Source organism: Hypanus sabinus, chromosome 12 (assembly GCF_030144855.1).
Source record: "Hypanus sabinus isolate sHypSab1 chromosome 12, sHypSab1.hap1, whole genome shotgun sequence".
Taxonomy (NCBI): domain Eukaryota; kingdom Metazoa; phylum Chordata; class Chondrichthyes; order Myliobatiformes; family Dasyatidae; genus Hypanus; species Hypanus sabinus.
In genome coordinates, this window is record NC_082717.1 from 2,063,419 (window position 1) to 2,091,039 (window position 27,621).

At 46.2% G+C, this 27,621-nt stretch overlaps 1 protein-coding gene across 1 annotated transcript in view; it reads left to right on the plus strand.

Annotated features, from left to right (window-relative positions):
- The window catches only part of LOC132403305 (adenylate cyclase type 8-like), a 191,743-nt gene that overhangs the window by 142,269 nt on the left and 21,853 nt on the right, over positions 1–27,621 (plus strand). Inside the window, exons 17-19 of the mRNA XM_059986758.1 lie at positions 1,600–1,758; positions 4,303–4,449; positions 16,000–16,092. Coding sequence (XP_059842741.1) covers positions 1,600–1,758; positions 4,303–4,449; positions 16,000–16,092 — 399 coding nt within the window. The remainder of the gene's footprint in view (positions 1–1,599; positions 1,759–4,302; positions 4,450–15,999; positions 16,093–27,621) is intronic.

Genomic DNA, 27,621 nt, shown 5'->3' on the forward strand with positions numbered 1-27,621 from the left:
AACCTGTACTCACTGAGTTTAGAAGAATGATGGAGAGGGGTGGAAACTCATTAAAACCTACCGAACAGTGAAAGACCTAGTTAGAGTGGATGTGGAGAGGATGTTTCTGATAGTGGAGGAGTCTAGGACCAGAAGGCACAGGTTCAATATAGAAGGACATCCATTTAGAACAGAGATGAAGAGGAAATTCTTTAGACAGGGTGATGAATCTGTGGTATTCATTGCCACAGATGCCTGTGGATGCCAAGTCACTGGGTATATTTAAAGTGGAGGTTGCCAGGTTCTTGATTAGGCAAAGGTTAGGGGGAGAGGGCAGGAGAATGGGGTTGAGTGGGATGATAAATCAGCCTTGATGGGATAGCAGAGCAGACTCGATGGGCCGAATGTCTTAGTTCTCCTGAGCTTCATATTCCTTGTTTGTCTGACTGTGTATTACAGTCACATGTACTGCGATGCAGTGAAAAGCTTTGAAAGTTAAAGATTAGCTTTATTTGTCACATGTACATTGAAATGCGCTATTTGTGTCAATGACCAAAGTAGTCTGAGAATGTGCTGCTGGCTGCCTGCATTTGTTGCTGCCCTCCCAGCGATAGCATAGCGTGCTGACACCCTGCGTGCCGTGGCAGTGTAGCGGTTAGCACAAAGCTATCGGAGTTCAGAGTTCAATTCTGGAGGTGTCCGTAAAGAGTCTCTCTCTGTACGTCCTCCCATGGAATGCGTGGAATTCCTCCCTGTTTGCTCCCACAGTCCAAAGATGTACCGGATAATCTTACCTGTATGTCTGGAATGTGGGAGGGAACCAGAGGAAATCCACACGGTCAGGGGGAGAATGTGCAAAGTTCTTACAGACGGCAGTGGGAATTGAACCCTGATCAGTGATCGCTGCAGCTGTAAAGCCATTCCTCTTCCACCGTTTGTGTGCCGTCCAGATTGCTCGTGCCACGTGTACTGAGGTACAGTGAAAATCATGTCTTGCCTTCTATTCATACTGGTCAGATCATTCCACAGTGCATTACATTGAGGCAGTTAAAAAAAAAACAAAATGCAGAATCTTGTGTTTCAGTTACAGAGATAGTCCTGTGCAGGTAGGCAGAGACAAGTGCTCCATGAAAGTCATAAAAACAACAGGTTTTGCGGACACAAAATGCTGGAGGAACTCAGCAGGTGAGGCAGCATCTATGGAAATGAAAAAGCAGTCAACATTTCAGGCGGAGACCCTTCATCGGGACTGGAAAGGAAGGGGACAGAAGCCGGAATAAGAATTTGGGGGGGGGGGGGAAGAGTACAAACTGGGAGGTGATAGGTGAGACCAGGTGAGGGGGAAGGTGGATTGGTAGGGGAAGTGGGGAGTATTGTGAACAATTGTGGGCTCACCAATTAACCTATTAACCGGTACATCTTTGGACTGTGGGAGGAAATTGAAGCACCTGAAGGAAACCCAGGTGGACATACAAACTCAATACAGGTGACACCTGATTTGAACCGCAAATCCCACTGCAGTTGCACAAAGTGGTACGATGCAGTGGCATCCTGGGAGATTGGACTGGAGTGACCTTTCTGCACCCCTGACCAGCTGCCTTTCCCCCACGTGCTTGGCAGGTCGAGTCAACAGCACGACTGGACATCCTATGGAGGCTGCTGGCCAAAATGGAGGTGGAGCAGATGGCGGAGTTACGGCAACACAATGAGAACCTGCTCAACAACATCCTGCCAAGCCACGTGGCACACCACTTCCTGAACCGGGAACCAGACAACGAGGTACTGACCCCCACACCACCTGTGGCCCAAGAGCAATGCCTACCCTAAGAAGGCACTGAAGTGCTGATGATGCGATGGATGGGATGGGAGGGATGGAGGTGGTGGGCAGACACGATGGAATGGAGTGGATGGCAGAGAGATGATGCGATGGAAAAGATGGGGTGGAAGGGATGGGACAGGGACAGAATGGAAATGGTTGTACAGAAGGAGATGGAATGGAGATGATGGGAGAAAGTGGATAGCAGAGGGATGATGAGACAGAGTGAATGGTTTGGAATGATGGGATGGATGCAGTAACTTGGAGGTGTGGGAGGGAGCTGGTGGGATGGAGACGGTGGGAAGGAGTTGATGTGACAGATCCAGTAGGATGGTAGCAATGGGACAGAGGTGATGGGAGAGAGATGGTGGGACAGTGGATGGTTCGGTAGTGATGGGAAGGAGGCAGTGAGTCTGAGAGAGTGGGATGTAATTGATGGGATGGAGATGGTGGGACAGGAGGGATGGGATGATGATGGTGGGACAGAGAGGCTGGGGCAGAGTCGGTGGGACAGAGTGGATGGGGTGGAGAAGATGGGATAGATGGGCTGGGACGGAGATGGTGGGATGGAGACATTGAGGTGGAACAATGGGACAGAAGTGCTGAGACGAAGGGAACTGGATGGAGATGATAGGATGGAGGGGATCGGAGGGAGGGGATGGGATGGAGGGGATCGGAGGGAGGTGATGGGGTGGAGGGGATCGGAGGGAGGTGATGAGGTGGAGGGGATCGGAAGGAGGTGATGGGGTGGAGGGGATCGGAGGGAGGGGATGGGATGGAGGGGATCGGAGGGAGGTGATGGGGTGGAGGGGATCGGAGGGAGGTGATGGGATGGAGGGGATTGGAGGGAGGTGATGGGGTGGAGGGGATTGGAGGGAGATGATGGGACGGAGGGGATCGGAGGGAGGTGATGGGATGGAGGGGATCGGAGGGAGGTGATGGGGTGGAGGGGATCGGAGGGAGGTGATGGGGTGGAGGGGATCGGAGGGAAGTGATGGGGTGGAGGGGATCGGAGGGAGGTGATGGGGTGGAGGGGATCGGAGGGAGATGATGGGACGGAGGGGATCGGAGGGAGGTGATGGGACGGAGGGGATCGAAGGGAGGTGATGGGATGGAGGGGATCGGAGGGAGGTGATGGGGTGGAGGGGATCGGAGGGAGGTGATGGGGTGGAGGGGATCGGAGGGAGATGATGGGACGGAGGGGATTGGAGGGAGGTGATGGGGTGGAGGGGATTGGAGGGAGATGATGGGACGGAGGGGATCGGAGGGAGGTGATGGGGTGGAGGGGATCGGAGGGAGGTGATGGGGTGGAGGGGATTGGAGGGAGGGGATGGGGTGGAGGGGATTGGAAGGAGGGGATGGGATGGAGGGGATCGGAGGGAGGTGATGGGATGGAGGGGATTGGAGGGAGGTAATGGGGTGGAGGGGATTGGAGGGAGGTAATGGGGTGGAGGGGATTGGAGGGAGGTGATGGGATGGAGGGGATCGGAGGGAGGTGATGGGGTGGAGGGGATTGGAGGTGATGGGATGGAGGGGATTGGAGGGAGGTAATGGGGTGGAGGGGATTGGAGGGAGGTGATGGGATGGAGGGGATCGGAGGGAGGTGATGGGGTGGAGGGGATTGGAGGTGATGGGATGGAGGGGATTGGAGGGAGGTAATGGGGTGGAGGGGATTGGAGGGAGGTAATGGGGTGGAGGGGATTGGAGGGAGGTGATGGGTTGGAGGGGATTGGAGGTGATGGGGTGGAGGTGATTGGAGGGAGGTGATGGGTTGGAGGGGATTGGAGGGGATGGGATGGAGGGGATTGGAGGGGATGGGATGGAGGGGATTGGAGGTGATGGGGTGGAGGGGATTGGAGGGAGGTGATAGGATGCAGGGGATTGGACAGAGGGGGATGGAGAAGGTGGGACAGAGTAGTTGGAAAGGAGAAGATGGGATTGAGGGGATGGGACAGAGATGGCAGTGTCGGTGGGACCGAGGCATTGGGCTGGAGTGGATGGGACAGAGACGGTGGGATGGAGGCGACGGAACGAAGACAATGAGACAGGGACAGGATGGAGACAGAGTCTTTGTGGGGATGGGTCAGAGACGGTGGGATGGAGGCGACGGAACGAAGACAATGAGACAGGGACAGGATGGAGACAGAGTCTTTGTGGGGATGGGTCAGAGACGGTGGGATGGAGGCGACGGAACGAAAACAATGAGACAGGGACAGGATGGAGACAGAGAGTCTTTGTGGGGATGGGATGGAGACGGTGGGATGGTCGGCAGCGCTGAGACGATGGGATGGAGACTATGGAGGGGAGGTGATGGGACAGAAACACTGGGACGGAGGGATGGGGTGGAGACGGTGGGATGGGGGATGGGACAGGGGATGGGTCAGGGGATGGGACAGGGGATAGGACTGGGTATATGATAGTTATATCATAGTTATAGTCATGATAGTTAATTTAATCTTATATTTTATTTAAATTCTAACATTTGTTTGTTTCCTCTTTGTCCCCAGGATCTTTATTTTGAGTCACACAATGATGTGGGGGTTCTGTTTGCATCTATCCCAGAATTTAACGCCTTTTACTCACAGGCAGAGAGCAACCAGCAGGGAATGGAGTGCTTACAGCTGCTGAATGAGATCATTGCTGACTTTGATGAGGTGCCTGCTGTGTGCTGAATGTTGACTGGTGGTGGTGGTACTGCTGTTGAATGGACAAGGTCCTTTCTGTGATTAGAACTCCCTCTGTCCTCGACATAGTGACTTGGCGAACTCTGTCCCACACAGCACATACTCCGGTTTCCTCTGAAAATTCTGCGTGTTGGGGACTTGGAATCAGAATCAGGTTTATTTTCAGTGGCATATGTTGCGAAATTCGTTGTTTTGTGGCAACATTAACAAAATACTACAAGACACATTCAGTGGCCACCTTATTAGGTAGCTGTACACCTGCTCATTAATCGGCCGGTCATGTGGCAGCAACTCAATGCGTAAATGCATGTGGATATGGTTAAGAAGTTCAGTTGTTCTTTTCCCAAACACCAGAATGGGGAAGCAGTGTGATCTAAGTAACTTTGGCAGTGATTGTTGGTGCCAGACTGGGTGGTTTGAGTATCTGAGAAACTGCTGATCTCGTGAGATTTGCACAGCAAACAATCCAGAGAGTTTACAGAGAATAGTGCAAAAGAACAAAAAAATGTGAGGGGCGGCTCTGTGGGTGAGAGCAGGTCAGAGGAGAATGGTCAAGCTGATAGGAAGGTGAAAGTAACTCAAATAACCCCACATTACAACAGTGGTGTAGAGAAGAGCATCTCTGAACCCACGGCATGTTGCACCTTGTAGTGGGTGGGCTACAGCAACAGAAGACCACAAACTTCATTCAGTGGCCATTTACGTTCAGGAACAGGAGGTGCCTCGTAAAGTGGTCACTCAGTGTATATGTTGCAATAAGAAAATATAATTAAAAATTAGCAAGAAGAGGCAGTGTTCATTGGTTCATTGATTATTTAGAAATCTGATGGCAGAGAGCAAGAAACTGTTACTAAAGTGTTGTTTCATCATCATTAAATGCCTCAGCCAATCCATCATTGATCTAGGTCACAGTAGATCTGGTCATGGGCTTGGCCCCACTCTCTCACCTGTTTCCCCCCGCTTTCCATATCTCCAGTGATACTGTCTCCATAGCTGTTTGGGGCAGACAATTCACACACTCACCAGATCATAGGGAAGGAGTCCTTCAGCTGTCTGTGACATGGGAGGGCCCTAATCCTCAATGCCACCCTCCCCCCCAGCACACACTATTTCCCACTCAGAACCATAAACGTTTATCAGAGTTCTGCAAGGTATTCCTTGACATCCTGAGTTAGGGGGCCATGCAGAACAGAGTGATGTCCCTCACTCCCCCTACCTAAGACACAGCATTTAATTCTTCCTCTTCCTTCCCCCTCAACACAGAATAAAGTTCCGGCCTATTTAATCTTTCCCTATAACTTAGGTCAAGTCCCAACAACATCCTAGTAAATGTCCTTCTGTACTCTTTTCAATCTTACCGATATCTTTCCTGTAGATAGGTGCCCAAAACTGCACACAATAACCTAAGCAACACATACAAAATACTGGAGGAACTGAGCCAGCCAGGCAGCATCTATGGAAAAAATGTCAACATTTCCTAAATTAATAACCTAATTAATTCTCCAATAACCTAAATTAATTCTCACCAATGTCTTACACAAATTCAACACAACATCCCAACTCCTGTAATTTGATTTATGAAGGCCAGTGTGACAAAAGCCTACTTTACCAGCCACTCTGCCTGAGACACCACTTTCAATAAGTTATGGACCTGTATTCCCAGATCTCTCTATTCTACCATACACCTCAGTGCCCTACCATTCACTGTGTAAGTCCTCCCTAGCTTGTTCCCCCAAAGTACAACGCCTCATACTTGCCTGCATTAAATTCCATCTGCCATTTTTCAGCCCATAGTCTTCACCTCTTGCACATATCTACACACTAGGGACAATTTACAGTAACCAACTACCTTATGTCTCTGAAAAACCAGACATTCAATTAAGATCACCCTGTCACAGGAATAACGAGCAAATTCCACACTGACAGTACCCAAGGTCCTCTTCCCACATCTGGACACCCAGTTCCGGTTACCCATTAAAGGAAGGGTGTTGAGGTTTTGGAGAGGGTGCAAAAGTGGTTTACCACGATGAGTCCCGAAGAAGGGTCTCAGCCCAAAACGTCATCTCTTGGCTCTTCTCCATGGGTGCAGCATGACTTGCTGAATTCCACCAGCATTTTGTGTCTGCTCTTACCAGGATGTTGCCTGGATTTGAGGGCATGTGCTTTAATGAAAGGTTAGACAAACTTCGGTTATTTTACTGATGGCTGTTGGTGGGGGCATCTTAATACGCTCAGCAGAGGTTGGTGCTCGGAGAAGCAATGCCGGAGGGGATGGTCAGAGGCTCGGAGGTTCGATGGAGTCCGCTGCAGTCGGAGCGCTTTCACTGTGTGCTGTGTCTGTGAGACTGGGTTTGACGGAGCTTTCACTGTGTGCTGTGTCTGTGAGACTGGGTTCGATAGAGCTTTCACTGTGTGCTGTGTCTGTGAGACTGGGTTCGATAGAGCTTTCACTGTGTGCTGTGTCTGTGAGACTGGGTTCGACGGAGCTTTCACTGTGTGCTGTGTCTGTGAGACTGGGTTTGATGGAGCTTTCACTGTGTGCTGTGTCTGCGAGACTGGGTTCGACAGAGCTTTCACTGTGTGCTGTGTCTGCGAGACAGGGTTCGATGGAGCTTTCATTGTGTGCTGTGTCTGCGAGACAGGGTTCGATGGAGCTTTCACTGTGTGCTGTGTCTGCGAGACTGGGTTCGACAGAGCTTTCACTGTGTGCTGTGTCTGCGAGACAGGGTTCGACGGAGCTTTCACTGTGTGCTGTGTCTGCGAGACAGGGTTCGATGGAGCTTTCACTGTGTGCTGTGTCTACGAGACAGGGTTTGATGGAGCTTTCACTGTGTGCTGTGTCTGCGAGGCTGGGTTCAATGGAGCTTTCACTGTGTGCTGTATCTGTGAGACTGGGTTCGATGGAGCTTTCACTGTGTGCTGTGTCTGCGAGACTGGGTTCGATGGAGCTTTCACTGTGTGCTGTGTCTGCGAGGCTGGGATCGGTGGAGCTTTCACTGTGTGCTGTGTCTGCGAGACTGGGTTCGATGGAGCTTTCACTGTGTGCTGTGTCTGTGAGACTGGGTTCGACAGAGCTTTCACTGTGTGCTGTGTCTGCGAGGCTGGGATCGGTGGAGCTTTCACTGTGTGCTGTGTCTGCGAGGCTGGGATCGACGGAGCTTTCACTGTGTGCTGTGTCTGCGAGGCTGGGTTCGACAGAGCTTTCACTATGTGCTGTGTCTGTGAGACTGGGATCAGTGGAGTTTTCACTGTGTGCTGTGTCTGCGAGACTGGGTTCGACAGAGCTTTCACTGTGTGCTGTGTCTGCGAGACAGGGTTCGACGGAGCTTTCACTGTGTGCTGTGTCTGCGAGACAGGGTTCGATGGAGCTTTCACTGTGTGCTGTGTCTACGAGACAGGGTTTGATGGAGCTTTCACTGTGTGCTGTGTCTGCGAGGCTGGGTTCAATGGAGCTTTCACTGTGTGCTGTATCTGTGAGACTGGGTTCGATGGAGCTTTCACTGTGTGCTGTGTCTGCGAGACTGGGTTCGATGGAGCTTTCACTGTGTGCTGTGTCTGCGAGGCTGGGATCGGTGGAGCTTTCACTGTGTGCTGTGTCTGCGAGACTGGGTTCGATGGAGCTTTCACTGTGTGCTGTGTCTGTGAGACTGGGTTCGACAGAGCTTTCACTGTGTGCTGTGTCTGCGAGGCTGGGATCGGTGGAGCTTTCACTGTGTGCTGTGTCTGCGAGGCTGGGATCGACGGAGCTTTCACTGTGTGCTGTGTCTGCGAGGCTGGGTTCGACAGAGCTTTCACTATGTGCTGTGTCTGTGAGACTGGGATCAGTGGAGTTTTCACTGTGTGCTGTGTCTGCGAGGCTGGGTTCGACAGAGCTTTCACTGTGTGCTGTGTCTGCGAGGCTGGGTTCGATGGAGCTTTCATCGTCTGCTGTGTCTGTGAGACTGGGTTCGACGGAGCTTTCACTGTATGCTGTGTCTGCGAGGCTGGGATCGATGGAGCTTTCACTGTGTGCTGTGTCTGTGAGGCTGGGTTCGACGGAGCTTTCACTGTGTGCTGTGTCTGCGAGGCTGAGTCGGGCGGTGCAGTGGAAGTCCATAGCGGGGGTACTCCCTTCTGCCACTGGCGTGGGATGACGAGTCTATTGGGACCCTGAGGACTTGTGGAAACTGTGTGGTGGTTTCTTTTGAACTTATAGTCTTTTAACATCTTTGGACTATGCTTACCGTGCCCATGGTCTGTTTTTTAACAATTATGCTATTGTTTGCACTGTTGTAACGATGTGGTTTTGAGCAGCTCTTGTAGCTTTAGTTTTTGGTCTTGTTTTGTCTGGTGAGATTGGAGCTCCTTTCCGGGGAACACGCTAAGATGGTAGCTCGATATTAATATGCAGCAGCCTCTCCGGACTCTGGTTTGGGGATTGCCAAACGTTATGTGGATTTTCTGGTGTAATCTGTTTTGTCTTATGCTTTTATGATATCATTCTGGAGGAACGTTGTCTCATTTTTTAACTGCATTGCATTTGTGGTTTCTAAATGACAATAATCTGAATCTGAATCTGAATTTTCTCTGGAACAGCAGAGGCTGAGGGGAGATCTGATAGAGGTTTATAAGGTTATGAGAGGCAGACAATATCTTTTTCCTAGGTTTGAAATACCAGAGGTCATGGATTTAAGGTGAGAGGAGGTATTTTCAAAGGAGATGTGAGAGTGTTTTTTTTACACAGAGTGGTGGGTGCCTGGAATGTGCTGCTTGATGTGGTGGCAGAGGCAGATACATCAGGGACTTATAAGAGGTGTTTAAATAGGCACAGGAATGTGAGGAAACTGAAAGGATATGGACATTGTGTGGCAGAAGGGATTAGTTTAGTTGGCCATTTGATTACTAATTGAATTGATTCAGCACAACATTGTGGGCTGAAGAGCTGATTTGGGTGCCCCATTCACAGCCACAGAATTTCCTGCTTGTTCCTCTAACTGTTGATTTCCAGAAGACCATAAGACATAAGAGCAGAATTAGGCCATTTAGCCCATTGAGTCTGCTCTGCCATTCCATCATGGCTGATCCCAGATCCACTCAACCCATACACCTGTCTTCTTGCCATATCCTTTGCTGCCCTGACCCATCAGGAAACAATTAACTTCCTGTGCTGTATGGTTCTATGTTCTTCCCAGTACTCAGCCCGGTGAATTTTCTTCACCTTTAATATAAGTACCTCCTTCCCAGAAGATAAGATACAACTTTATTTATCCTGAAGAAAATTATTCTTGCAAGGTTGCTCAGTCAGAAATGTATACTTTAAGATACAAAATTTAAGCATTGAAGTACAAAAAAACCCCACAAAATGTGCATTATAGTGCAAAATACAGATGTGCAATGAAACCACATTCTTGGAGATATATTCCAGAAGATGGAGATTTAAATTGTACACGGTGGTTCAGTTGCCCTCTCTCCCTCTCCCTCTGCCCATTTCCCTATCACAGCAGGACTGTCCTCTACTACGTTCACATTCTGTTGCTCCATCCTGAATTACCCCTGAACCTCTCTCACCTCCTTAAACAAGTCTTTCTCCTGCCACTGCCCTACAGAGATTCTGTGTTGTTGCTTGAGTGAAATGAAATACAGTGTTGGGAAGTTATTGTCCTGCACTTTGGGAGAAGGAATAAAGGTGGAGACTTATTTTCTAAACATGGAGAAAGTTCAAATAATTCTAATTCAGACAAAATTTTCCTTAAGAAAACAATTCTGACTTTGTCCTATCTTGTTCTACATCACCAAGTTACTCCATAACCTCATCCTTAATAATGGACTCCAACATCCTCCCAACCACTGAGATCAGGTTAACTGTGTCTGCTGCCTTCTTGAGACATCTGCAATCTTCCAGTCCTCTGGCTTTATGCCACAGTCCAATGATTTTTGAAAGATCATTACTAATGCCTGCACAAACTCTACCACTACCTCTTTCAGAACCCTAGGGTGCAGTTCATCTGGTCTGGGTGACTAACGTGCCTTTAGCCTTTGAACTTTGAGCACCTCCTCCCTGTAATAGTAGCTGTCCTATTCTCTTCCTTCACACACAGCAACACCTGCCACACTGCTAGTGTCTTCTGCAGTAAAGGCTGATGGAAAATACTCATTTACTTCATCTGCCATCTCCTTGTTCCCCTTTATTATTTCTCCGGCCTCATTTTCTAGTGGTCCAATATCCATTCTCACCTCTCTTTTATTTTTTATATACTCGAAAAAAAGCTTTTTCCATTGACCTTGATATTGTTTGCTAGCTTGTTTTAAAATACATCTTTTCCCTCCAAATGATTCTTTTAGTTGCTTTCTGTAGGTTTTTAAAGCTTTCTAATCCTCAATCTTCCCACTAAATTTTGCTTTACTGTATGCCTTCTCTATTGCTTTTACATTAGCTTTAACTTCCATCATCAGCCACAGTTGTACTATTTTGCCATTTGAGCATTTCTTTGTTTTTGGAATACATCTATCCTGCATCATTACACATTTTTTCCTGAAAACTTAAACCATTGCTGCTCTGCTGTCATCCCTGCAATCATCTCCTTCCAACTTACTTTGGCCAGCTCCTCTCTCATACCACTGTAATTTCCTTTACTGAAATACTGCTACATCAAGTCAAGTCAAATTTATTTATAAAGCACATTTAAAAACAACCCATGTTGACCAAAGTGCTGTACAACCCTGTCATATTTCAAGTTAAACTCAATCATATTATGATCACTGCCTCCTAAGGGCTCCTTTACCATAAGCTCCCTAATTACCTCTGGATCGTTATCAAATGCCCAATCCAGTCTAGTTGATCTCCTTCAGGCTCAACATCAAGCTGCTCTAAAAAACTTTCTCAAAGGTATTCAACAAATACACAAGCAACAACAATGAGATCTATTACCAACATCGTTTTCCCAATCACCCTTAATGATGAAATCGCTCATGACTATCATAACATTGCCTTTTTGAGACACTTTTTCTATTTCCTGTGGTAATCTGTGGTTCACATCCCAGCTGCTGTTTAGAGGCCTGTATATAACTGCCATCAGGGTCCTTTTACACTTGCAGTTTCTTAACCCATAAGGATTCAACATCTTCAAATGCTGTGTCACATCTCCCTAATGATTTGATGTCATTCTCTACAAGCAGAGCCATGCCACCCCCTCTGCCTACCTTCTATCCCTCCAATGCAACGTGTAACCTTGGATATTCAGCTCCCAACTACAACCATCCTTCAGCCACGATTCAGTGATGGCCAAAGCATCATACCCGACAACCTGTAATATTGCGACAAGATCATCCACCTTATTTCTTATACTCCGTGCATTGAGATATAACACTTTGAGTACTGTATTTGCTACTCTTTTTGATTCTGCATCCCTAATGCACTGATACTCACCCTGCTGGCTGCTATTTTGTTTTATCGTCTACCTGTTCTATATGACAGTCTGACTGCACACAACCTTTGATTTTTTTATCGTCCGTCCTAACCAGATTCCCTTCACTCCAGTTCCCATCCCTCTGCAAAGTTAGTTTAAACTTTCCCCAACACCTCCAACAAACCTGCCCATGAGAATATTGATCCCCCTCGGGTTCAGGTGCAACCCATCCCTTTTGTACGGGTCGTACCTCCCTCAGAATGAGCTACTCAGCCTTGCATTTATCTGCCAGATCATCCTGCTTCTACCCTCACGGGCATGTGGCACAGGTAGCAATCCAGAAATTACTACCCTGTTGTAGTGGATGTGATCCAAGATGTCCCAGACGCTGGCTCTTCAGAGGCAACATGCAATCTGGGTGCCCCATTCACAGCCACAGAATTTCCTGCCTGCTCCTCGGACTATTGATTTCCAGAAGACCACAAGACATAGGAGCAGAATTAGACCATTCAGCCCATTGAGCCTGCTCCACCATTCCATCATAGCTGATTCCAGATTCACTCAACCCTATACACCTGCCTTCTTGCCATATCCTGTGCTGCCCTGATCAATCAGGAAACAATCAGCTTCCACTTAAATATACCCATGGACGTGGCCTCCACTGCAGTCTGTGGCAGAGCATTCCACAGATTCCCTACTTTCTGACTAAAAAAATTCTTCCTTACCTCTCTTCTAGAAGGTTGCCCCTCAATTCTGAGGCTGTGCCCTCCAGTTCTGGATACCCCCACCATAGGAAACATCCTCTCCCCATCCACCTTATCTAGTCCTTTCAATATCTGGTAGGTTTCAATGAGATACCCCCTCATTCTTCTAAAATCCAGTGAGAACAGTCTGAAAGCTGCCAAAAGCTCCTCATATATTAACCCCTTCATTCCCAGAATCATCCTTGTGAACCTCCTCGGGACTCGCTCCAATGACAGCACATCATTTCCGAGATATGGGGCCCAAAACTGTTGTCAATACTCAGTGCGGCCTGACTAGTGTCTTATAAAGGCTCACCATTATCTCCTTGCTTTTATATTCTATTCCCCTTGAAATAAGTGCTAACATTGCATTGGCCTTCTTTACCACTGACTCAACCTATAAATTAACCTTCTGGGAGTCTTGTGTGAGGACTCCTAAGTCCCTCTGCATCTCTGATGTTTGAACCCTCTCCCCATTTAGAGAATAGTCTGCACTATTGTTTCTTTTAGCAAAATGCATTATCATACATTTCCTAACATTATATTCCATCTGGCAGTTTTTTGCCCATTCTTCCAATTTACCCTGCTGCAGTCGCTCAGCACAACCTCACCCTCCACCTATCTTTGTATCATCCATTAATTTCTCCACAAAGCCGTCAGCTCCATTATCCAAATCACTAACAAACAATGTGAAAAGTAGCCGTCCTAATACTGACCCCTGATCACCACTCATCACTGGCAGCCAACCAGGAAAGGCCCCCTTTATTCCCACTTACTGCCTCCTGCCTGTCAGCCATAGGATTTTATCTTGTTAACCAGCCTCACCTTATCAAATCCCTTACTGACATCCACTGCCTCTCCTTTTGTCCACCCTGCTTGCTTCTTCCTCAAAGAACTCCAAAACATTTAGAAACACAGAAAATCTACAGCACAATACAGGCCCTTCAGCCCACAAAGCTGTGCCAAACAAGTCCTTACCTGATAAATTACCTAGGATTACCCATAGCCCTCCATTTTTCTGAGCTCCATATACCTGTCCATGAGTCTCTTAAAAGACCCTATCGTATCCACCTCCACCACCGTCCCCAGCAGCCCATTCCACACACTCACCACTCTCTGCATAAGAAATTTACCTCTGATATCTCCTCTGCACCTACTTCCAAACACTTTAAAACTGTGCCATCTCATGTTAGCCATTTCAGCCTTGGGAAAAAGCCTCTGACTATCCACATGATCAATGCCTCTCATCATCTTATACACCTCTATCAGGTCACCTCATCCTTTGCCGCTCCAAAGAGAAAAAGCTGAGTTCACTCAACCTAATCACATATGACATGCTCCCCAGTCCAGCCAACATCCTTGTAAATTTCCTCTGCACCCTTTCTATGGTTTCCACATCCTCCCTGTAGTGAGGCGACCAGAACTGAGCAAAGTACTCCAAGTGGGGTCTGACCAGGATCCTATATAGCTGCAGCATTACCGCTTGGCTCCTAAATTCAATTCCACAATTGATGAAGGCCAGTGCACTATATGCTTTCTTAACCACAGAGTCAACCTGTGCAACAGCTTTGAGTGTCCTATGGGCTCGGACCCCAAGATCCCTCTGATCCTCCACACTGCCAAGAGTCTTACCATTAGTACTATATTCTGTCATCATATTTGACCTCCCAAAATGAACCACCTCACATTTATCTGGGTTGAACTCCATCTGCCACTTCTCAGCCCAGTTTTGCATCCTATCAAATGTCCAGCCGTAGCCTCTGACAACCCTCCACACTATCCACAACACTTCCAACCTTTGTGTCATCAGCAAATTTACTAACCCATCCCTCCACTTCTTCATCCAAGTCATTTATAAAAATCAGGAAGAGTAGGGGTCCCAGAACAGATCCCTGAGGCGCACCACTGGTGACCAACCTCCATGCAGAATATGACCTGTATACAACCACTCTTTGCCTTTTGTGGGCAAGCCAGTTCTGGATCCAAAAAGCTATGTCCCTTTGGATCCCATGCTTCCTTACTTCTCAATAAGCCTTGCATATGGTACTTTGTCAAATGCCTTGTTGCTCTACCATCATCAATGTGTTTAGTCACATCCTCAAAAAAATCAATCAGGCTCATAAGGTATGACCTGCCTTTCACAAAGCCATGCTGACAATTCCCAATCATATCTTGTCTCTCCAAATGTTCATAAATCCTGCCTCTCAGGATCTTCTCCATCAGCTTACCAACCACTGAGGTAAGACTCACTGGTCTGTAATTTTCTGGGCTATCTCTACCCTTTTTCTTGAACAATGGAATAACATCCGCAACCCTCCAATCCTCTGGAATCTCTCCCGTCCCCATTGATGATGCAAACATCATCGCCAGAGGCTCAGAAATCTCCTCCCTCACCTCCAACGGTAGGCTGGGGTACATCTCGTCCGGTCCCAGTTACTTATCCAACTTGATGCTTTCCAGAAGCTCCTGCATATCCTCTTTCTTAATGCCCATATGCTCAAGCTTTTCAGTCCACTGCAAATCATCCCTACAATCACCAAGGTTCTTTTCGGTTGTGAATGCTGAAGCAAAGTACTCATGAAGTACCTGTGCTGTCTCCTCCGGTTCCATACACACTTTTCCACTGTCACACTTGATTGGTCCTATTCTCTCATTTCTTAACCTCTTCCTCCTAACATACTTGTAGAAAGCCTTGAGGTTTTTCTTAATCCTGTCCACCACGGCCTTCTCATGGCCCCTCCTGGCTCTCCGAATTTCTTTCTTGAGCTCCTTCCTGCTAGCCTTATAATCTTCTAGATCTCTATCGTTACCTAGCTTTATGAACCTTTAGTAAACAATTTTTTTTCTTCTTGACTAGATTTCCAACAGACTTTGTACACCACGGTTCCTGTACTCTACCATCCTTTCCCTGTCTCATTGGAACGTACCTATGCAGAACGCCACGCAAATATCCACTGAACATTTGCCATATTTCTTCCGTACACTCCCCTGAGAACATCTGTTTCCAATTTATGCTTCCAAATTCCTGCCTGATAGCCTCATATTTCCCCTTACTCCAATTAAACACTTTGCTAACTTGTCTGTTCCTATTCCTCTCCAATGCTATGGTAAAGAAGATAGAGTTGTGATCACTATCTCCAAAATGCACTCCCACTGAGAGATCTGACACCTGACCAGGATTATTTCCCAATATCAGATCAGGTACAGCCTCTCCTCTTGTAGGCTTAGAGGGATAATAAATCAGCTGTGATGGAATGACAAAGCAGAGTGAATAGACCGAGTGGCCAAATTTTCCTCGCCCCTTATGGTCTTGTGGGATGCATTTTGTTTGTGGTTTTCAGATGACAGAGCTGATGTGATCTCATTCTGTTGCCTGTGTTTCCCCGCTGTAGCTCCTAAGTGAAGAACGCTATGAGAAAATTGAAAAAATCAAAACCATTGGAAGCACGTACATGGCAGTGTCAGGGCTGACTTTACCGATGGAGGTACCTGCACTCCCACGGCTTGTTTACTGTACCGCACCCAGCAGAAACATTGTGACCGATGCTGTGTCTTACTTTGAAATATCCACTGACCATCTCTAATTTTGAATATTTATGTATAGATACATGACGGCCCGGTAGAGTAACAGTCAGTGTAACAGCTTGCATCAGGTTCAATTCCCCTTGCTCTTTGTTAGGAGTCTGTATGTTTTCCCCGTGGCCACACAGGTTTCCTCCAGGGAGCCTGATTTCCTCCCACATTCCAAAGATGCACGAGTTAGTAGATTAATTGGTTATAGGGGTGTAATTTGTTTGTTGAGCTGGAAGGAGATGGGTGACTGTCGGGAGAAATGGAGATGTGAAGAGGCATTTAGTGCAGAGCACCCCTGTGGCCATTCCCCTTGATAATAAGTATACCGCTTTAGATACAGTTATGGGGATAACCTCAGGGGAATGCCATGGAGACTGGGTTGCTTGGACTGAGCATGGGTCCCTGGTGGAGAAGAGTGGAACAGTAGTGATGGGGACAGAACAGACAGAACATTCTCTAGACATGAATGATTGCATCCAAAGCATTCATCTGGAGAGCAGCCAGATGTCTTGGTACATATTGCGAGAGATGAACTGAGAGCTTGGATACATACATGGAATTATGATGTAGTGGCCATTATGGAGACTTAGCTGGCACCAGGGCAGGACTGGATTCTCAATATTCCTGGACTTCAGTGCTTTAAAAGGGATGGGGGGGGGGGAGGAGGGGTGGCATTACTGATCAGGGATACTATTACAGCTGCAGAAAGGGTGGATAATGTAGCAGGATCCTCTTTTGAGTCAGTATGGGTGGAAGTCAGGAACAGGAAGGGAGCAGTTACTCTACTGGGGGTATTCTATAGGCCCCCTGGTAGCAGCAGAGATACCGAGGAGCAGATTGGGAGGCAGATTTTGGAAAGGTACAAAAATAAAAGGGTTGTTATCATGGGTGACTTTAACTTCCCTAATATTGATTGGCACTTGATTAGTTCCAAGGGTTTAGATGGGGCAGCGTTTGTTAAGTGTGTCCAGGATGGATTCCTGTCACAGTATGTTGACAGGCTGACTAGGGGGAATGCCATACTAGATCTAGTATTAGGTAACGAACCGGGTCAGATCGCAGATCTGTCAGTGGGTGAGCATCTGGGGGACAGTGATCACCACTCCCTGACCTTTAGCATTATCATGGAAAAGGATAGAATCAGAGAGGACAGGAAAATTTTTAATTGGGGAAGGGCAAATTATGAGGCTATAAGGCTAGAACTTGCGGGTGTGAATTGGGATGATGTTTTTGCAGGGAAATGTACTATGGACATGTGGTCGATATTTAGTGATATCTTGCAGAATGTTAGGGATAAATTTGTCCCGGTGAGGAAGATAAAGAATGGTAGGGTGAAGGAACCATGGGTGACAAGTGAGGTGGAAAATCTAGTCAGGTGGAAGAAGGCAGCATGCATGAGGTTTAGGAAGCAAGGATCAGATGGGTCTATCGAGGAATATAGGGTAGCAAGAAAGGAGCTTAAGAAGGGGCTGAGAAGAGCAAGAAGGGGGCATGAGAAGGCCTTGGCGAGTAGGGTAAAGGAAAACCCCAAGGCATTCTTCAGTTATGTGAAGAAAAAAAGGATGACAGGAGTGAAGGTAGGACCGATTAGAGATAAAAAGGGGAAGATGTGCCTGGAGGCTGTGGAAGTGAGCAAGATCCTCTATTAATACTTTTCTTCGGTATTCACCACTGAGAGGGAACTTGATGACAATGAGGACAATATGAGTGAGGTTGATGTTCTGGAGCATGTTGATATTAAGGGAGAGGAGGTGTTGGTGTTGTTAAAATACATTAGGACGGATAATGTCCCCGGGGACTGACGGAATATTCCCCAGGCTGCTCCATGAGGCAAGGGAAGAGATTGCTGAACCTCTGGCTAGGATCTTTATATCCTCATTGTCCACGGGAATGGTACCGGTGGATTGGAGGCAGGCGAATGTTGTTCCCTTTTTCAAAAAAGGGATAGTCTAGGTAATTATAGACCAGTGAGCCTTACATCTGTGGTGGGAAAGCTGTTGGAAAAGATTTTTAGAGATAGGATCTATGGGCACTTAGAGAATCATGGTCTGATCAGGGACAGTCAGCATGGCTTTGTGAAGGGCAGATTGTGCCTAACAAGCCTGATAGAGTTCTTTGAGGAGGTGACCAGGCATATAGATGAGGGTAGTGCAGTGGATGTGATCTACATGGATTTTAGTAAGGCATTTGACAAGGTTCCACACGGTAGGCTTATTCAGAAAGTCAGAAGGCATGGGATCCAGGGAAGTTTGGCAAGGTGGATTCAGTATTGGCTTGCCTGCAGAAGGCAGAGGGCCATGGTGGAGGGAGTACATTCAGATTGGAGGGTGTGACTAGTGGTGTCCCACAAGGATCTGTTCTGGGACCTCTACTTTTTGTGATTTTTATTAACGACCTGGATGTAGGGGTAGAAGGGTGGGTTGGCAAGTTTGCAGATGACACAAAGGTTAGTGGTGTTGTAGATTGCGTAGAGGATTGTCGAAGATTACAGAGAGACATTGATAGGATGCAGAAGTGGGCTGAGAAGTGGCAGATGGAGTTCAACCTGGAGAAGTGTGAGGTGGTACACTTTGGAAGGACAAACTCCAAGGCAGAATACAAAGTAAATGGCAGGATACTTGGTAGTGTGGAGGAGCAGAGGGATCTGGAGGTACATGTCCACAGATCACTGAAAGTTGCCTCACGGGTAGATAGGGTAGTTAATAAAGCTTATGGGGTGTTAGCTTTCATAAGTCGAGGGATAGAGTTTAAGAAACGCGATGTAATGATGCAACTCTATAAAACTCTAGTTAGGCCACACTTGGAGTACTGTATCCAGTTCTGGTCGCCTCACTATAGGAAGGATGTGGAAGCATTGGAAAGGGTACAGAGGAGATTTACAGGATGCTGCCTGGTTTAGAGAGTATGGATTATGATCAGAGATTAAGGGAGCTAGGGCTTTACTCTTTGGAGAGAAGGAGAATGAGAGGAGACATGATAGAAGTGTACAAGATATTAAGAGGAATAGACAGAGTGGTCAGCCAGCACCTCTTCCCCAGGGCACCACTGCTCAGTACAAGAGGACATGGCTTTAAGGTAAGGGGAGGGAAGTTCAAGGGGGATATTAGAGGAAGGTTTTTCACTCAGAGAGTTGTTGGTGCATGGAATGCACTGCCTGAGTCAGTGGGGGAGGCAGGTACTCTAGTGAAGTTTAAGTGACTACTAGACAGGTATATGGAGGAATTTAAGGTGGGGGGGGGGGTTATATGGGCGGCAGGGTTTGAGGGTCGGCACAGAATTGTGGGCCGAAGGGCCTGTAATGTTCTATATTGGTACCAATGACATAGGAAGGAAAAGCAAAGAGATCCTGAAGACAGAATTTGGAGAGCTATGCAGAAAGCTGAGAAGCAGGAGCTCCTGGATAGTAATTTCTGGATTGCTACCTATGCCACATGGTGGCGAGAGTAGAAACAGGATGACTTAGCAGATAAGTGTGTGGCTGAGAAGCTGGTACAGGGGACAGGGCTTCAGGTTCTTCGATCATTGAGATCTCTTCGGGGGAGAGGTATGGCCTGTACAAAAGGAACAGGTTGTACCTGAATCCAAGTGGGACCAATATTCACCCAAGCAGGTTTGTCAGAGCTGTTGGGGAGGGTTTAAACTAATTTGGCAGGGGGCTGAGAACAAGAGTGAAGGAATTCAGGATAGGATGGATGATAAAAAGCAAAGATAGCATACAGTCAGACTGTCAGGAAGGCTGACAGATGATAGGACAAAATACCAGCCAGCAGCGTGAGTATCAGTGTGTTAGGAATCAAAAAGGGTAGCAAATTCTAAAAACAAAATGTTAAATCTCAATGCATGGAGTACAAGAAATATGGTGGATGATCTTGTTGCCCTATTACAGATTGTCAGGTATGATATTGTAGCCATCACCGAATCATGGCTGAAGGATGGTTGTAGTTGGGATCTGAATGTCCAAGGTTACACATTGTATCGGAGGGATAGGAAGGTAGGCAGAAGGGTTGGTGTGGCTCTACTGGTAGAGAATGGCATCAGATCTGTAGAAAGATGTGACATAGGACTGGAATATATTGAATCTTTGTTGATTGAGCTTAGAAGCTGCCAGGGTAAAAGAACCGTGATAGCAGTTATATACAGGCCTCCCAGCAGTGGCTGGGATGTGGACCACAGATTACAATGGGGAACAGAAAAGGTGTTGGATCTCAATGGATCTCAAAAGAGTATGTTTGTTGAATGCCTATGAGATGGGTTTTAGAGCAGTTTGTCGTTGTGCTTACTAGGGGATCAGCTATACTGGATTGGGTGTTCTGTAATAAGACCATAATTTATATGAGCAGAAGTAGGCCATGGAGTCTGGTCTGTCATTCAATCATGGGCTGATCCAATTTTTCCAGTGGTCCCCACTCCCCTGCCTTCTCCCCATACCCTTTGATCAGTTTTCATCTACAATTTGAGAGGGAGAAAGGAAAATCGGAAGTGTCAGTATTACAGTTGAACAAAGGGGACTATGGAGCCACGAGGGAGGAGCTGGCCAACGTTGACTGGAAGGAAACCCTAGCAGGGATGACAGTGGAACAACAATGGCAGGTATTTCTGGGAATAATTCAGAAGGTACAGGATCAGTTCATTCCAAAGAGGAAGAAAGATTCTAAGGGGAGTAGGGGGCAACCATGGCTGACAAGGGAAGTCAAGGACAGTATAAAAATAAAAGAGAAGTATAACATAGCAAAGATGAGTGGGAAGCCAGAGGATTGGGAAACTTTTAAAGAGCAACAGAAGATTACTGAAAAGGCAATACGGGGAGAAAAGATGAGGTATGAAGGTAAGCTAGCCAAGAATGTAAAGGAGGATAGTAAAAGCTTCTTTAGGTATGTGACGATGAAAAAAATATTTAAGACCAAAGTTGGGCCCTTGAAGGCAGAAACGGGTGAATTTATTATGGTGAACAAGGAAATGGCAGACGAGTTGAACAGGTACTTTGGATCTGTCTTCACTAGGGAGGACACAGACAATCTCCCAGATGTAATAGTGGCCAGAGGACCTAGGGTAACAGAGAAACTGAAGGAAATTCACATTAGGCAGAAGATGGTGTTGGGTAGACTGATGGGACTGATGGCTGATAAATCCTCAGGGCCTGATGGTCTGCATCCCAGGGTTACTTAAGGAGGTGGCTGTAGAAATCGTGGGCGCATTGGTAATCATTTTCCAATGTTCTACAGATTCAGGATCAATTCCTGAGGATTGGAAGATAGCTAATGTTATCCCACTTTTTAAGAAAGGAGGGAGAGAAAACAGGGAATTATAGACCAGTTAGCCTGACATCAGTGGTGGGGAAGGTGCTGGAGTCAATTATAAAAGATGAAATAGTGGCACATTTGGATAGCAGTAACAGGATCGGTCCGAGTCTGCATGGATTTACAAAGGGGAAATCATGCTTGACTGATCTTCTGGAATTTTTGAGTATGTAACTATGAAAATGGACAAGGGAGAGCCAGTGGATGTAGTGTACCTGGACTTTCAGAAAGCCTTTGATAAGGTCCCACATAGGAGATTAGTGGGCAAAATTAGAGCACATGGTATTGGGGGTAGTGTACTCACATGGATAGAAAATTGGTTGGCAGATAGGAAACAAAGAGTAGGGATTAACGGATCCTTTTCAGAATGGCAGGCAGTGACTAGTGGGGTACCGCAAGGCTTGGTGCTGGGACCGCAGCTATTTACAATATACATTAATGATTTAGATGAAGGGATTAAAAGTAACATCAGCAAATCTACAGATGACACAAAGCTGGGTGGTAGTGTGAAATATGAGGAGAATATGTTAGGAGAATGCAGGGTGACTTGGACAGGTTGGGTGAGTGGGCAGATGCATGGCAGATGCAGTGTAATGTGGTTAAATGTGAGGTTATCTACTTTGGTGGCAAGAACAGGAAGGCAGATTACTATCTGAATGGTGTCAAGTTAGGAAAAAGAGAAGTACAATGAGATCTAGGTGACCCTGTTCATCAATCACTGAAAGTAAGCGTGTAGGTACAGAAGGCAGTGAAGAAAGCTAATGACATGTTGGCCTTCATAACAAGGGGAGTTGAGTATAGAAGCAAAGAGGCCCTTCTGCAGTAGTACAGGGTCCTGGTGACACCACACCTGGGGTATCGTGTTCAGTTTTGGTCTCCAAATTTGAGGAAGTACGTTCTTGCTATTGAGGGAGTGCAGCATAGGTTCACGAGGTTGATTCCCAGGATGGCGGGACTGTCATATGTTGAAGGATTGGAGCGACTGGGCTTGTATACACTGGAATTTAGAAGGATGAGAGGGGATCATATATCTTGAACATATAAGATTATTAAGGGATTGGACACACTAGAGGCAGGAAACATGTACCCGATGTTGGGAGAGTCCAAAACCAGAGGCCACAGTTTAAGAATAAAGGGTAAGCCATTTAGAACAGAGTTGAGGAAAAACTTTTTCACCCAGAGAGTTGTGGATCTATGGAATGCTCTGCCCCAGAAGGCAGTGGAGGCCAATTCTCTGGATGCTTTCAAGAAAGAGTTAGATAGAGCTCTTAAAGATAGTGGAGTCAAGGGATGTGGGGAGAAGGCAGGAAAGGATTACTGATGGTGGATGATCAGTCATGATCACATTGAATGGTGGTGCAGGCTTGAAGAGCCAAATGGCCTACTCCTGAACCTACTGTCTAATGATGCCCTGTCTAATCAGGAACCTATCTATCTCTGCCTTAAATACACCCAATGACTTGGCCTCCACAGCCGCTTGTGGCAACAAATTCCACAGATTTATCACCCTCTGACTGAAGTAATTTCTCCACATCTCTGTTCTAAATGGATGTCCTTCAATCCTGAATTCGTGCCCTCTTGTCCTAGACTCCCCTATCATGGGAAATAATTTTGCCAAGTCTAATCTGTTCAGGCCTTCTAACATTCGGAATGTTTCTGTGAGAACCCTCTCAATCTCCTGAACTCCAGGGAATACAGCCCAAGAGCTGCCAGGCATTCCTCATATGGTAACCCCTTTCATTCCTGGAATCATTCTCGTGAATTGTCTCTGAACCCTCTCCAATGTCAGTATATCCCTTCTAAAATAAGGAGTCCAAAACTGTAATGAACCAGAGCTGATTAGGGAGCTTAAGGTAAAGGAACCCTTAGGCGGCAGTGATCACAATATGATTGCGTTCAACTTGAAACTTGATGGGGAGAAAGTAAAATGTGACATAGCAGTATTTCAGTGGAGTAAAGGTATTTCAGTATTTCAGTACAGTAGTATGAGAGGGGAGTTGGTGAAAGTTAATTGGAAGGAGATGCTGGTAGGGATGGCAACAGAGTAATAATGGCATGACTTTTTGGGAAAAATAAGGAAGGTGCAGTTTAGGTGTATTCCAAAACAAAGAAATACTCAAATGGCAAAGTAGTACAACCATGGCTGACAAGAGAAGTCAAGGTTAATGTAAAAGCAAAAGAGATAGCAGACAACAAAGCAAAACTTAGTGGAAAGTTAGAGGGTTGGGAAGCTTTTAAAAAACCTAAAAGAAGCAACTAAAAAGATCATTAGAAAGGAAAAGATGAAATATGAAAGCAAGCTAGCAAACAATATCAAAGTGAATAGTAGAAATTTTTACTAGTATGTAAAAAATAAAATAGAGATATAGGACTGCTAGAAAATGAGGATGGAGAAATAATAACGGGGGCCAAGGAGATGGCAGATGAGCTAAGTAAGTATTTTGCATCGGTCTTCACTGTGGAAGACACTGGCAGTGTGCCAGATGTCGAAGGGTGCAAGGGAAGAGGTTAATTTGTGGGTGGAGTCAGTGGTGAGGGAGACAAATGCAATGTCAGTATTCATTTCAAGAGGTCTAGAACAGTGATGTAATGCTGAGGCTTTATAAGGCGCTGGTGAGGCCTAACCTTGATTATTGTGAACAGTTTTGGGCTCCTCATCTAAGCAAAGATGTGCTGGTTTCAGTGGTAGTTCACAAAGATGATTCTGGGAATGAAAGGGTTATCATATGCGAGATGTTTGATGGCTCTGGTCTGTACTCATGGAATTTAGCAGGTTGAGGGATATCTCATTGAAGCCTTTCAAATGTTGAAAGGCCTAGACAGAGTAGATGTGGAAAGGATGTTTCCCATGGTGAGGGAGTCTAGGACAAGAAGGCACAGCCTCAGAATCGAGGGATATCCACTTAAAACAGTGACGGGGAGAAATTTCTTTAGCCAGAGGGTAGTAAATTGGTGGAATTTCTTACCACAGGCAGCTTTGGAGGCCAGGTCATTGGGTGTATTTAAGGCAAAGATTGACAGGTTCTTGTTTTGACATGTCATCAAAGGTTATAGGGAAAAGGCCGGGAAGTGGGGTTGAGGAGGGGAAAAAGGGATCAGCCATGATTGAATTGGGGGAGCAGACTCAATGGGCCAAATGGCCTATATCTGCTGCTATGTATTATGGTATCTTGACATTAATAAATGACAATCTAAATGTAGAACATTCTGTTTAGGGCTACAGTCTTTTATATTTATCACTCGATATTGTAGAGTGTCATAATCGATGACTGCAATCACAAGTGGTGTAGGGACAGGACTTCAGATTTCTGGATCATTGGGATTTCTTCTGGGGAAGGTACAACCTGTAAAAACCTGACGGCGACCAATGTCCTTGAGGGAAGGTTTGCAAGTGCTCTTCAGGATGATTTAAACCAATTTGGCAGGAGTTGGGATCTTGGGATCTGGAGTGATAGGGCTGTTGGATTACAAGCAGAAGCAGTGTGTAGTGAGACTGTCAGAAAGGACAGGCAGATGATACGGCAGAATTACTGTCAGTGAATGAGTTGGTGTAACATGGGGCACAATTGAAAAGGGTGACGAATACAGGACTGAAGGTGTTATATTTGAAAGCATGCAATATAGGGAATAAGGTAGGTGATCTTGTATAGTTAGAAATTGGCAGGTCTGATGTTGTGGACTTTGCTGAATCATAGCTGAAAGAAGATCATAGTTGGGAGCTGAACATCGAAGGATACACCTTGTATTGAAAGGAGAGGTAAGTAGGAGAAGGGGGCAGTGTGGTTCCATTGGTTAAAAACTGAAATGAGATCCTTGGAAAGATGTGACATAGGATTGGAAGATGTAGTACCCTGTGGGTTGAGTTAAGAAACTGCAAGGGTAAAAGGACCTTGCATTATGATGGGAGCTATATACAGACCCCCGAACAGTAGCTAGAAGGTGGGCTACAAATTTCAGCAGGAGATGGAAAAGGCATGTCAAAAGTGGAAATGGTACTGCAGCATAAAAGCCAGGATCAACCAGGCTCCGGGACAGCTTCTTCCACTGGGCCATCAGACTGATAATTTATGCTGATGCAACTATATTTCTATGTTATGTTGACTCTACTATTGTACATAATACTTATTATAAATTACTATAATTGCACATTGCACATTTGAACAGAGACATAACAAAGATTTTTACTTCTCATGTATTTGAAGGATGTAATTAATCTAAAGTCTTTATAATAGTTGTGGGAATTTCTGTAGTTTGGGAAAATCAGGTCGGTGCTGGATCCCATGAGGGGGAAATTGAAGAATGCATACAGGATGATCTTTTAGAACAGCTTTTAGTTGAGCCCACTAGGGCAAAGCCAGTTCTGGATTGAATGTTGTCTAATGAACCAGATTTGATTCAGGAACTTAAGGTAAAAATACTCCAATGGACCAGTGATTATATTATGATAGAATTCACCCTGCAATTTGAGAGGAAGAAGCTAAAGTCAGATGTATCAGCATTACAGTGGAGTAACAGGATTTACAGAGGCATGAGAGAGGAGCTGGCAAAGGTTGTTTGTAATATACATAAATGATCTGGATGATGGGCTGGTAAATTGGATTAGTGAGTATGCCAATGATACTAAGGTAGGAGGTGTTGTGGATACTGAGGTGGGTTTTCAAAGCTTGCAGGGAGATTTATGCCGGTTAGAATAATGGGCTGAACGTTGGCAGATGGAGTTTAATGCTGAGAAGTGTAAAGTTCTACATTTTGGCAGGAATAATCCAAATAGAACATACAGGGTAAATGGTAGGGCATTGAGGAATGCAGTGGAACAGAGAGATCTCGGAATAACAGTGCATAGTTCCCTGAAGGTGGAGTCTCATGTAGATAGGGTGGTGAAGAAGGCTTTTGGAATGCTGGCCTTTATAAATCAAAGCATTGAGTACAGAAGTTGGGATGTAATGTTAAAATTGTACAAGGCATTGGTAAGGCCAAATTTGGAATATTGTGTACAGTTCTGGTCACCGAATTATAGGAAAGATATCAATAAATTAGAGAGAGTGCAGAGACGATTTACTAGGATGTTACCTGGGTTTCAGCACTTAAGTTACAGAGAAAGGTTGAACAAGTTAGGTCTCTATTCATTGGAGCGTAGAAGGTTGAGGGGGGATTTGATCGAGGTATTTAAAATTTTGAGAGGGATAGAGTTGACGTGAATAGGCTGTTTCCATTGAGAGTAGGGGAGATTCAAACAAGAGGACATGATTTGAGAGTTAGGGGGCAGAAGTTTAAGGGAAACATGAGGGGGTATTTCTTTACTCAGAGAGTGAAAGCTGTGTGGAACGAGCTTCCTGTAGAAGTAGTAGAGGCCAGTTCAGTTGTGTCATTTAAGATAAAATTGGATAGGTACATGGACAGGAAAGGAGTGGAGTGGGGGGAAGGAGTGGGCTGAGTGCGGGTAGGTGGGACTAGGTGAGATTAAGAGTTCGGCATGGACTAGGAGGGCCGAGATGGCCTGTTTCCGTGCTGTGATTGTTACATGGTTTGGAAGGGGATTCTAGCAGAACACTAATGGCTGGATTTTCTGTGGGTAATTAGAAAGGTGCAGGATAGATCCATTCAAAAGATGAAGAGATATTGAAGCCCTTGCTAAGAGAAAAAAAGGAGGCACCTAGCAGATATGGGCAGGATAAATGAGGTACTTATGGAATATAAGAAATGCAAGAGAGCTCTGAAGGATGAAACCGGAAGGGTGAGAAAGCATGAGGTTGCAGAAGGTGAAGGGGAATCCGCAGGGATTTTGCAGCTGTACTGCAGCTTCCTCTCCACATCGACCCTCATCTCCCATGATTTGGAAGTTTGCAGCAGATTGGATTTAGGCCTCTTTGATATGACTGGTGTGGCCCTCTCCTTGATGAAAATGACTGCACTGTTTGTATCTCTGCCAGCCGGTCTCTTTTCACCTCCCCCGCTCCAGTGTGTCGACGAGGGACAGCAGGACCTTGTCGAGTCACCACCTATACTGTCCTTGTGCTAAAGCTGTTTTGCATCCCGACAGTAAGGGAGAGTATCATCCACGGGCCGCAGAAGGAAAGCAATGTGGAAGGGCTCCAGTCTCTAAAGATCTGCCCATGTGGTCTTGAACTTGGGAAGATCCTATTC